At 33.7% G+C, this 13,629-nt stretch overlaps 1 protein-coding gene across 9 annotated transcripts in view; it reads left to right on the forward strand.

The window, feature by feature from the left end:
* The window catches only part of FSTL5 (follistatin like 5), a 725,468-nt gene that overhangs the window by 322,659 nt on the left and 389,180 nt on the right, over positions 1-13,629 (forward strand). For 4 of the 9 annotated variants that reach the window (XM_070415376.1, XM_070415375.1, XM_070415378.1 and 1 more), the window contains exon 4: positions 8,336-8,407. The exons of the other annotated variants lie outside the window; for them this stretch is intronic. In XM_070415376.1, the coding sequence (XP_070271477.1) occupies positions 8,336-8,407 (72 nt within the window). The remainder of the gene's footprint in view (positions 1-8,335; positions 8,408-13,629) is intronic. 9 annotated transcript variants of the gene reach the window in all.

Genomic DNA, 13,629 nt, shown 5'->3' on the forward strand with positions numbered 1-13,629 from the left:
GGAAACAAACTTTGTAAGACATTGGACATCAGGGAACAAAAGACAATGACTCCTGAGAGATAGGCAATCAACAACGTGGTAACTATGCTAGTCCCAGGTCATAGGTTGGGAAGTTCCTAGACCATGGCACAGGGAAAGGGATCTTTCAAAAAGCCTAGCAGTCTCCCTGAATTGAAGAAACAGAGCTGGAATCTGGAGAGACTAACACAGCTGGAGTTTAAAGGACAAAGTACTGGAAAGTATAGAACTACACAGAAGAAAAGAAATCTGGATGTCTAGATATGTGCTGAATTTTTCTCTTGAGGCTTTAGTTGATTTCTGAACAGTACAAGCATGTGAGAAAATGATCTGTAATGGATGAAAGAAGCTGAAGAAATTAGAAAGAACAATTTATAGAGCTCATATAGGAGTAGGGTTATTTCCTTTTCCTACCATCCAAAGTAGAATCTTTTGCAATTCAAGAAGGAAAACATTGGATAGAATACTCAAAAGGGTTTTCATGAGAAATAAGCCAAATTTAGCACTATGTTAAACAAAGCTTAAAAGATAGTTGCAAAAGGACCTGTTTCTAAGTGACTTCATTACATCCCAGAAGAAAAAATCAGTAATATTGATAGGAATACAAAAATATCAAGCTCCCCAGAAGGAAAAATGCACAGTGCCTTCTATTCAATCAAAATTTACCAGAGAGATTAAGAATCAGTAAAGTGTAACTCAACAATGAGAAGAAATACTAATTAAAACCAACCCATGACAGAGATGATAGAGTTACTAGATAAGGGCATTAAAAGAAAATTATAACTATACTAGAGGCCCAGTGCACAAATTCATGCATGGATGGGATCTCTCCGCCTGGCCGGCAATTGGGGCTGATCAGAGCTGGCTGGCTGGGGGAGGGACCACGGGAGGTTGGCTGCTGTGGGCAAGGACCACAGGAGGTTAGCCCACTGTTGGAGGATGGCTGTGGGAGTGCACTGACCACCAGGGGGCAGCTCCTGCGTTGAGTGTCTACCCCTGGTGGTCAGTGCGCATCGTAGCTACTGGCTGGTTGTCCAGTTGTAATGGTTGCTTAGGCTTTTATATATACAGATTTCATAAGTTCAAGGAACTATAGGAAACATGTGAGGTATAAATAGAAATATGGAAGATATAACTAAAACCGAAATTAAACTTTTAATTTTGAAAACTACAATGTTGCTATGAAATATAATGGCAGGATTAATAGTGAATCAGACACTGCAGAAGAAAAGATTGCTAACATTGAAAACATACTAATAAAAATTATCCAAATCATAACAAAGATAGAAACAAGAGTTTAAAAAAATTAAAGAACATCAGTGAGTTGTTGGTCAAGTTCAAGCAACCTAATATGGTGTGTGTAACTAAAGTGCTGGAAATGACATATGTAATTGAAGCCTTGAATATTAGGTTTCAATTTTGATAAAATTTTAAGTTAACATATCCATGAAGCTCAACAATCCCTTAAAGCTAGAAAAATAAAGATGTGTATATATATATCAAAAATTATTTAAAATGTATGTTCTCATACTTAAAGCTCAATGATGAGAAGTCATACTATTTAAAAAGAGATGATGACTTAAAAATTATACTTTAATTTATAACTTTTTAATGTATAAATTTTTACAGAACAATTTAAATTGTATAGTTTAAATATACTTAGTTAAGTGTTCATCAATTCTATCTCACTAATAGTATTAACATTTTTTTGAAATGATAGAGATTACATATAATAGTATCTTAAATTTGTTACTTTAAGCAAGAGGACTTATTCTTTTAGACTGGTATAGAATGGCCATGGCTTTCTCCACATATCTCTCTCATCACTTCAATATCTATCCTAGGCATGCCTTCATTAGAGAGCATCAGCTTTTTTAATATTAATTTGAGTTTTTCTATGAAACATTTTGTCAGTATTATTTGCATTTTTTTCACTAAGCTATGTGTTATTTGTCTGTTGTAATGACATATGTTATAGAAACTAATCATTTGTTTGTTAAATGTGTTAATATTTTTCTTCTCTTTTTGTATTTATTGAAATATAGAAATATATAAATTTTATTTTATTTATATATTATTTATTTATTATTGATTTCAGAGAGGAAGGTGGAGAGAGAGAGAAACACCAATGATGAGAGAGAAATATTGATTGGCTGCCTCCTGCATGCCCCACACTGGGAACCAACAACCCAGGCATGTGCCCTGACTAGGAATTGAACCTGTGACCCCTTGTTTCCTGGGTCAATCCTCAGCTACTGAACCACATTGGCTGGGCCAGAAATATATAAATTTTACTTGATAAAATCTGTCAGTATTCTTCTTTTTAATTTGAGGTGATTGGATAGGCATGCATCCCTAAATATTTTTATTGTTGTTTATTTATTTATTTATTTATTTATTTATTTATTTATTTATTTATTTTTGGTATTTCCCTGTAATAGGTGTAAAGTCATTTTGTGTGGCATATATCAATTTTCACATATTTTGTTTGTCTATGTTTCCTTCTACTCTTACTTTAAGTAGACACTACATGTTTACATTTTTAAGACTCTTTGTTGTATTCTATTTACTTTTGAAATTCTTTTGTTTCTATTTTACTATTCAGTCTTTTCTTAATTCTCTATCCAGATGGCCATTTGTAAACTAAATCTCATAGAGACTTAAATTAATTGGTTTTATTTTTATTTCTTCATCATAACAAAGTAAGTAACTGGTGCAACTTCACTATGCCACCCCACTCCCACACCCCATTCTCTTGTTCTTTCTTTCTCTGCCACATTTAGAATGTGATTCTCATTCTTATAGTTTTAAGGCTCATGCATTTCCAGCCATCTCTGTGTGCTTCAAAAATGAAGAACGGTGAAAAAAGGGTCTGTTTTGTTAGTCACAACTTTTAATTATCTTATATTTATCTTATTATTAATCAAACCATGTCACATGACCACCTTAAATACAAGGTTACAGATACTGAATGTCCTAAGCTGGACTCTTTTTAACACTCCAAATGCAGATTCTGTTTGCAGAACAGCTCAGTCTGTCTCAGGTAGGCTGTTAGTTGTGGATCATGTGGAGATTCTATTTAAATGTATTTTTTTGCTCAATTTCACTTTGTTATATTAAGTGCTTAGATTAATTTATTTCAAGATTTTTGCTTAATATCAAAGTATATAGGGACAAATATTTTTGTGTGTGAAATTTCTATATCCTCCAACTATTGCTCTATAATGTTAGTTTTCTCAAAATTCTAATTTTAGTTTTATGTACTACAACATTTATTTATAACAGTGTTTTGGTTTTTATTTACATTATTTACTTGGAGGTTATTCTTTTTATTATTTATTTAACTTTTATTGCCTCAAGGTCAAATAATGTGGTATCAAGAAGTTCTACCTTCTGAAATTAGAGTTTCCTTAATCAATTTTCATAACTGTTTCTTAGACTAAAAAAAGAATTTATCTTCTCTGTATTGAATATAATTTTATTTGGCAAAACCAACCTCTAATGTAAATGTACTCTTTTAATCTGTTACCAGACTCTACAAAAGTTATATATCTAAGTTATATATCTTACAATTATATAGAAAGAGATTTGAAAGTCATTGCAAAAAACAAAAGCTCTCTGTGGGATAATTACAGGGCTTGAGATATACAAAGTGAAGCAATTTCACTGTGGTTCCCTCTGGATTTAGAATGTTTCTACCCAGTTTTTGAAAAGATGTGTTTGGTAATTTTCTATGGTGACCTAAAATTGTGCAATTTTATTAAAATAACACAAAATGATTATTATTTGTCTCTATCAAAGTAAAACTAACCTACCTATGTAAGGAAGTATCTCAGTTCTATGAAATAGGTGAATAATTTGTCAATTGAATTCACCTTGACACATACAATTTGTAAGTTAGTGATGTCCCTTATAAATCATCTATATTATAAAATAAATGTATTGTTCATAAGGGAAGTTTTTCTATAATGGTTTTCAAATTGTTTAAGCATAACTTGTCACAAATTATTGAAATGTAGAGTAGACTTTTTATTTTTTAAAATTAATTGCTTTTTATTTATTTTTATTGTTGATGCTATTACTCATGTCCCCCATGTCCCCTGTCTTTGCCCAAAGTTTCAGGAAGTTTATATTTTATAGTTATCTAATCCTACAAAGATTTAAATGAGGTAATTGTAAAGTTAACAGAAAGACTTACAGTTCTATTCTTTCATAAAATATATTTTTTATTGATTTCAGAGAGGGAGAGAGAGATAGAAACATCAATGATGAGAGAGAATCATTGATAGGTTGCCTCCTGCACACCCCCCACCACTGGAGATTGAGCACTGCAACCTGGGCATGTGCACTTGACTGGAATCTAATTTGGGACCCTTCAGTCCGCAGGCAAACGCGCTGTCCACTGAGCTAAATCAGCTAGGGCTACAGTTCTATTCTTGAAGTTTTGCACTTGAATGAATCCACAGACTCATGCAATATACCGTAGATTCAAATATAAATCTTCTAAATGTAGAGAGCAAATAGCCATATTTTTACAGTAAGCTTTAAAGGACCTACTTAGAGTGCCTGTGATAATACATTCTTAAGGAGAGAAAGGGAACTAAAATAATCCTTTGATCAGCCATCTATCTTCAGGGCCTTCAGGCAGATAAATGTCTAAATCATTTCTGTCTTATATTATTGAAGATAAGGAACCTTGCCTTGAGCTAAGAGTAAATGGTCATATAATTTAATGTATGCTTAGTTCTCTATAAACCCATCATATTTTGTACAGTGTTATGTTTTTAATAAAATGATAGTTCTTAAAGTTATGACTGTAATGGCTAAATTTTAGTTAATATAACAGCAGTTTCAGAAACAGTTAATAGTGAGATTCCAGTTATCTGCTTTGCTAGAAACTAAAACATATCAATTAACACTTTGATAATTTTATTTTTGAGCTTAGTATCATGCCTAGACTTTTCTTAATTATGTGTTAAAAATAAACAAATTTAATGAATTTGTTGACTTTTACAGTGAACCTAAGAACTTAACCATGTTTATTTTCAAAGCCAGGTGGCATCCCTTCACTACATAAGAATGTTTAAATTTAAAGATGAGATGATTTTTTATACTTTCTAAGTAGCTATTCAATATCCAAAGCAAATCTTAACTAAAAGTTTCAGCTATTTCTCATGGCTTTGCTAAAGCACTATACAGTATTTTATTATTATTAGATGATGAGTTAAGCTTTTGTTTAATGACTTCAAATCAGTCTTTAATGATCACTTGAAAACCACTGTGTCATATTCTTCTTTACCTTGTCTGGATTTTTATCTTTCACTTTACATCTCTAGTTCCCCTGAGGCATATTTTTCAATAAGGTCAAAAAAGAACTATTGATTGTGTCTGACAAATGTCAAAAGTCTTTTCTATCAAAAAGAAAGAGAAGAGAATAATACCTAAAAGTCTGATCAAAGCTAGTAAGATGAATGGTGTCACATTAAAAAGGAAGATCCATTATTTAGCCACTTTCAATTCTTAAACACCTTTAGTTATTTGTCATGTTATATTTTATTTATGTAAAGCTTTGTTTTTCAGATATTATTTTTATTTAATGTTTGATCAAAGGGTTTATACTCTTATTGCCTTCAATGAGTAAACATATAATAGCTTGAAGGCATGTTTTCATATGTCTCTTGGCCTTCTGTATGTCCTCTTTCGAAAGGTGTCTATTTAGATCCTTTGCCCATTTTTTGATTGGATTGTTTATCTTCCTTTTGTTAAGTAGTATGATTTCCCTATAAATTTTGGAGATTAAACCCTTATCAGAGATAACATTGGCAAATATGTTCTCCCATGCAGTGCGCTTTCTTGTTGTTTTGTTGATGGTTTCTTTTGTTGTGCAGAAGCTTTTTATTTTGATGTAGTCCTATTTGTTCATTTTTCTCCTTAGTTTCCATTGACTTAGGAGCCATATTGGTAAAGCTATTGCTAGGAGAAATGTCTGCTATTTTGCTGCCTATGGCTTCTTCTAAGATTTTTATGGTTTCCCGTCTTATGTTTAAGTCCTTTATCCATTTTGAGTTTATTTTTGTGTATGGTGTAAGTTGGTGGTCTAGTTTCATTTTTTTTCATGTATCCATCCGTCCAATTTTCCCAACACCATTTATTGAAGAGACTGTCTTAACTCCATTATATGCTCTTGTCTCCTTTGTCAAATATTAATTGAGCATAATGGCTTGGGTCGATTTCTGGGTTCTCTGTTCTGTTCCAATGGTCTATATATCAGTTCTTGTGCCAGTACCAGGCAGTTTTGAGAACAATGGCTTTGTAATATAGCTTGATATCTGGTATTGTGATCCCTCCTACTTAGTTCTTCTTTCTCAATATTATTGCAGCTACTCAGGGTCTTTTTTTTTTTTATTCCAGATGAATTTTTGGATAGTTTACTCTAGATCTTTGAAGTATGCCGTTGGCATTTTAAGGGGGATTGCATTGAATCTATAGAGTGCTTTGAGTAGTATGGACATTTTAATGATGTTGATTCTACCAATCCATGAACATGGAATATTCTTCCATTTGTTTCTGTATTCCTCTATTTCTTTTTTCAATGTCCTGTAATTTTTTGAGTACAGGTCCTTTACCTCCTTGGTTAAATTTATTTCTAGGTATCTTAATGTTTGTGTTGCAATGGTAAATGGGATTTTTTTTTTTTTTTAGTTTCTCTTTCTGTGAGTTCATTATTGGTGTATAAGAAAGCCATAGATTTCTGGGTGTTAATTTTCTATTCTGCTACATTGCCGAAATTATTTAATAAGTCTAGTAGTTTTATGATGGAGTCTTTAGGGTTTTCTAAGTACAATATCATGCTCAAAGTTACTAATCATATGAGAGATGCAAATCAAAACAACAATGAGGTACCATCTCACACCTGTCAGAATCATCAACAAATCAACAATAGACAAGTGCTGGAGAAGATGCAGAGAAAAAGAAACCCTCTTGCACTGCTAGAGGGAATGCAGACTGGTGCAACCACTGTGGAAAACAGTATGGTGTTTCCTCAAAAAAGTAAATATGGAACTTCCATTTGACCCAGTAAATCCCACTTCTAGGAATATATCCCAAGAAACTAGAAACACTAATCAGAAAGGATATATGCACCCCTATGTTCATAGCAGCACAATTTACCATAGCTAAGATTTGGAAATAGCCTAAGTACCCATCAGCAGATGAGTGGATTTGAAAACAGTGGTACATCTGCACAATGGACTACTATGCTGTTGTAAAAAAGAAAGAATTCTTACCATTTGCAACAGAATGAAGGAACTGGAGAGCATTATGGTAAGCAAAATAAGATAGTGGGAGAAAGATAAATATCACATGATCTCACTCATTTTTGGAATATAATGAACAATATAAACTGATGAACAAAAACAGAACCAGAGTCATAGAAGCATGAAATATACTGTCCAACCTATGAGGGAAGGCGGGAGGTGAGGAGGGTAAGAGATCAACCAAAGGACTTGTATGCATGCATATGAGGATAACCAATGGACACAGACTGGGTGGGGGTGGTGAGGGCATGTGCCGGGGGTTGGGGGTGGCCAGGGAGGTCAATGGGGGGGAAAAGGAGACTTATATAATACATTAAACAATAAAGAACTTAAATAAAAATAAATAAATAAATAAATAAAAATAGCTTGAAGGCTATATATTTCAGCTAAATAATGAGTTAGTGATTTTGGTTGTAGAGATATCTAAATCTTTCTTCTATCCACAAAACTGAGTTGAGAATTATGTTAAGACATTTCATGAGAGTAATTATTTCTCCACTGCTATTATTCTAAAAGACACACAATTCTATTTTAAAAATAAAAATGCATTCCCATGTGAGAACACAATAATATATAAAAATTACAGATACAAACTAGGTACATTTAAAATCTCAAAATATACTTCATTAATTTTGCAGGAAATGTGCTATAAGATTCTTTAGTCAAAACTTATGGATCTTAACACATTATTGTATTTGACTTTTAATCTTTGCTTACATTATTGTTTCTGAAGTATATAATAGATATAACCATTTAAATATTAATGACTAAGTTAATTTTGAATATCGGGTCAGGATTAGTTAGTACACATTTAACATTAAGCTTTGCAGACTTCTATTTCTCAATGAGACAAAGGATGTTGCAAGAGATTATATTCACTCTCATAATAATAAAAGCAAAAGAACTGACAAAATCATAATTTTAACAACCATCAGATATATGAGGATGCATTCAGATATCCTAGTAAACTAAAACCAATGAAGCCATATGCCTCTTCTTAGAGAGAAGAGAGCTAAATCTACTTTCGTCCCTGGTGGAGTGGATGAAGAAGGAGGAATTCACCAGAGAACAGGGTAAGGAGAATCAAACCAAAATTAAAATACAGTAATAATAATAGTAATAATAATAGCCTGGCCAACAAGTCTCAGTGGTTGATTGTGCACCTAGGAACCAGGAGGTCACGGTTCAATTCCCAGTCAGGGCACTTGTCCCCTTTGTGGTTGCAGACTTTATCCCCAGTAGGGGGTGTGCAGGAGGCAGCCATCAATGAGTCTCTCTCATCATTGATGTTTCTATCTCTTTTCCTCTCCCTTCCTTTCTCTGAAATCAATAAAGAAAACATATTTTTTATGAAAGAACATATTATAATAAAATGAATAATCTCAGAAATGTTGAATGGAAGATGCCAGACATAAACTAATACATACTGCATCATTGATATCACTGACATGAGGTTCAAAGCAAACAAAACTTTTCCATAGTGATAGAAATCAGGGTTCTAGTATGTCTCTGTGAGCCTTAAGCACATTTGCCATAATTAGCTACTTCCCCTATGGACATGCTCATGCGCATACACACACACATATAATTATACTTTATGACTATTTTAGTATAATGATGAAAAATATTATGACATTAAATTATTATAAGACCTGAAGTTTATTTTTCCTTTCTGATTTAAACTAAATTAAAACATTCCCATGGACCCCTAACAATGTTATGGGCACTAACTTTGTCAGGACAGAAATCAGAATGGTGCTTCTTTCTCTGGGGTGTAGAGTTGAGCTTGGAAATTGATAGAAAAAGTACAGAGTGAACTTGATGTGGTGATGGGAATATTATATATCTTGGTGTGAGCAATATTTATATCAAGAATATAAGATTGTCAAAACTGAGTAATTGAGATCTATGCATTTACTGATATATAAATTCTATCTTAAAACAAGCTCAATTTATAAATCAAAATATCCAGATTTAAATATATCATATCCCCAAATTTATTAGATAAATAATACTGAGTGAGCATAGAAATTTATTCTTGCTTTCCTAAAAAAAAAATTTAATTTCATCATTCTCATTGCTCTATAGTTCCTATCCCAGATTTCACAAGAAATGTTATTGTGTCACAAATTCCATTCTTTTGGTCAAGCTTAATATTGTTTTTACATTATGTATGCATGTAAACTTTCTTAGAGTGAGAAAATACATGGCACGGTGTCTCTAAATTATCAGAGTTAAACAGGAATAAGTAATTAAAGGAATTCCTTTCTTTACTTCTGTCTCTCAATACCATTAAAATAAATATAGTACTTTTTTTCTGCCTGATAATATTGCCTTTTAGATATTGCTTTTGTCAGTCTGGTAAAACTACTTAGCAACCTGTCCATACTTTAGTGTAAAGAATGAAGATACATGCCACCTCTCCTGAAGTATCAGATTACTCCTTTCATTCTAGATGTATGGAACAGAGTTGAGCACGTGATCGAATTAGGGCCAATTAGAAATCTTTTGAACAGGCTAAGATCAAAGAGGGTGGTATCTCCTCTTTAAGATAAAATGTAAATCTAAAGTAGCCTGGAATAATTCTTGCTGCTAGGTGTAAAGACTACTGCAGAAAACAGTAAGGCCAACAATAAGGAAAACAGTTTGAGAGTAAAAAAAATTATGATGACATGGATGAGTACCTGAAAACAGCCATGCCTAAAGCCATAATCAACCCTGGTTTCTGAGTTGCTGTATAAAGTTAGTTTCATTGTGGCTAATGTTATATCTATCATAATTTACACTAACACTTCCCCAAACCATCCTATCTATTCTCAAATTTTCTGGGAACTACCCACATCCCTGGAATTCCCTTCCTACAGTGTTTCACACAAACCTTGGTCAGGAGTTTTTGTCTCTCCTCTTTCCCACTAGTATCTATCCTTTAATTGTTAGATAAAGTGAACATCCCCCCACATGTATACCAACAAGCACAAACCCTGTACTTAAGGAAGAGAAAAAGATACAGCAAGAGGAATTCAATGAGCATTTTTATATTAATAATTTTCTGTCTTTTCTTGAAAGAATTGCTTAAAATTTAATATTGTTTTCAGCCATAATTACCATTAGCTCTTCATAATAAATTCAGTGTAGAAATAAGAAAGACACATTGCATATTAATAAGTAATTTTGAGTAAAATAAATACAAAAATACTGGTATGAACAATCATTATGTCTATGTATTTTCTATGTATTTATGCACATTCATATGGGTATACAATAAATATGTCATCTATGCTAAAATGTTTTAACACATTTGTCCTCAGTAGTTTAACAAATAGAGTTAGCTTTTCTCCGGATAAGAACGTGTGAATTTTAATTTTTCAGTAGAACCTAAATTACTGGCATGTTTTTTGTGAACTTTTGCAGGTAAATATTTAAAAAATGTAAAGTAGGACCAAGCAACCACATAGGTATAGCAATAAAAATTACCATGTGTGGCGTTGTGATATATCTGGAACAAAATTACTTAGACAGAAAGGTAATCCATTAGTCCCTGAGCATTCGCATATGTGCCCTGTAATTCCACATCCATTATGTATATTAAGCAGGAGGACACCAACCATTTATCTTCACTTATATACCATATTCCTGTTGGTATGCTGAAATCAAGGAATGTTACTTATATCTAAAGTATGACATCAATATTTTTTTCTCTATAGTGTCATTACTATAATTTTAATTTATTTATAATTGTATTTGCAAGGACAGAAATCAAATTGTTTTAAATAACGACAAGAACAAGTGAATTTATAATTGAGCTTGTCTCAGGAAACCAACCAAAGGCATAATGTAGACCTATACATAAAATGCAGGTAGGGATAGGAACTAGGATCCATGGACTCAAAAAATATCCTGATAGTATTTTCTTTCTCACTGGTCATTCCTTCAGCAGAAAGCTTCCCATGCTCTGTACAGTATAGAAGCTCTGACAAACCCACATTCTCCAATTTTAAATATTAGAATTCCTCAACAACATACAGAAACTATCTAGTGGACTCTCCGTTTCAACTTCAAATTAGAGATAAGGAAAATTCTAAACAACAGAATGTGGCTTGGGTATTCTTCCCCTTAATTAGATTAGCCATAGTCAAGGTGTGTGCATTCTTATTTGAAGGCCTTTGTGAAGCATCACATATCCACTGCTGTTAAAGGATTAAAGGGGTCCATTTGGCTGCATGCATCAAAGCCCAAGATAAGGAGTTTATGGTCAAGAAAGTAAGGGTTTATTAATTGAAGAAATAGCATCCAGCCCAGAGTCATAGGTTAGCCAGTGCTCAAAACCTGGCTACCCAATGGCTTCCAGGAGATGGGTTTCATAGGGGGAAAATCATTAATCATGTTGGCTAAAGGAGTTGGAGTGGTGGACTTACTGATGGTTGGAGCCAGACTAGGAACTAAATAATCATTGTATCAGGTTCTGATATCAGCCATGGCATTGTTCTGTCTGGTTCCATGAGGGTGTGGGCCTTAGGGTCATTCAGCTTTCATGGATGTGGGGCTGAAACACAACTAGAGTCAAGATTTCTTTAGCTTGAACAAAACTTTGTTTCTTTGGTCAACAGACCTGAGGCTTTGTTCTTAAGATATTTTGATGCTGACCAGAATCTGATGTCCTAAGGGCTTAATGATTAAGGAATGGAGTGGACAGACAGAAAATAGAAAGGGTTATGTGAAAAAAATGGCATTTCTGTACAGTTACACTGTTCTTAAATTAAATTGTACAGATCAGATCATATTGTAAAAACAAAACAAGATAAACGTATTTCTTATTTTTGTTAGGCTGAAATAGAGGTTCCCCTCTAAAGGTTCCATTAATTGCAGAGTTCAAAATTCAAACATTAGTTACAATTGTATGTAAAAATCACAGTCCAAACACTTGCTCCTCTTTCCAGATGTGTACATATACTAAACACTTTGAGGATTCCACAGAAGTTATGCTAGCATGATTAATAGTCAGCTGTGAGGATTTTCATTTACTTACTGTAAACTTTTAATTAAAAGAACTTTAAGTTTAAAATGAAAACAGAATCAAACATCAAAGAATGGATCTTCTCAGGTGCTCTTCCAAATTATTGAGGCACTATTCAGTTACAGTTCACAATATTTCAGCAAATATACCTCGATTCCCCTTTCTATCTCTAAGCTTCTCCAGAATATGGGGTCTCTGAGTCTCATGTATGTGGGGTTCCCATACATAGGTGTACATTATTTTCTCTTTTCTCTTATGAATCTGTCTCATGTCTATTTGATTATTAGAATCTTGAAGGTAGAGGAGAGTTTCTTTGTACTCCATAATGTTAACTAGATTTATTGTGATCATAGGAGTACTTCTTTGAAGGTGAGTAACAGGAAAGCAACTTTTCCTCTGCCTTCTTGTGTTCCATACCTGGGGGCCTGACAAAGACAGATTCATAGGAGAAAAAGGCTTGTATATATGCATACTGTGCGCAGTGAAGCCAACTAAGAGTAGCTGGCTGGTTAAATGAGTCAAGTTAGAACTTTACTTACCTAGTGAAATAGGAAAAAGGGAAGGTGAAGAAATAAAAGGTTTATTTAGGAAAGACCACCAATGGGTTTTTAGGAGAACAAGGAGAGAGAAAGTTTCTATAAACTGTGCCTCTGTAGGTTAATGATCTTTCCATCTTCTTCAGGGTTTTATGATAATGAAACTAAAACATGGGTGTTTAAGTCCAAGTTCGTTATCTCGGAATCAAGAATGAAGTCCTGGACAAAAACAGTTAGCGAAACCAGTTTATTGAGAGAAGCCAATTCTGGAAAAGGTGCAGCTGGGGTTCCAGGAGTAGGCCAGTGTCCAGAGCTTCCTTTCCGTGTTACAGTCGGGTGTTGAAGTCCATTAGTCCATCTGTAGAGTCCCACATGGCCATAAGCCACGTGGGCGCAGGGGAGCATGCCTCCTGCCATCAACCCAAGAACCTAGTGTTTCTGGGAGAGAGAGAGTGAGAGAGGAGGAGGTGTGCATTTTTTTAATTAGGCTGTGGATACAGCCTTGCTAACTCTTGATTGGTCTTTTCAAAGAATTCTATCTTAGCAACATCCTTGGGATTGGTTTATATGTCTTATTGCCTTGTGATTGGTTATCTGCAAGTTGCTTGTCTTAGCAACAATCCATACATTTAAAGTTTGTCTCTCACACATTCCCTTCTTTCCATGCCCAGCTGAGTTGCCTTAGCATTGCCGCCTAGCTGGCTTCCCTGGTTTTACTTCCTCCTCCTCCTCCCCATGGTCCAGA

The sequence above is a fragment of the Myotis yumanensis genome, unplaced genomic scaffold (genome assembly GCF_028538775.1).
Source record: "Myotis yumanensis isolate MYYU_CA2020_CCGP unplaced genomic scaffold, mMyoYum1.0.hap1 SCAF_5, whole genome shotgun sequence".
In the NCBI taxonomy this organism is placed as follows: Eukaryota; Metazoa; Chordata; class Mammalia; order Chiroptera; family Vespertilionidae; genus Myotis; species Myotis yumanensis.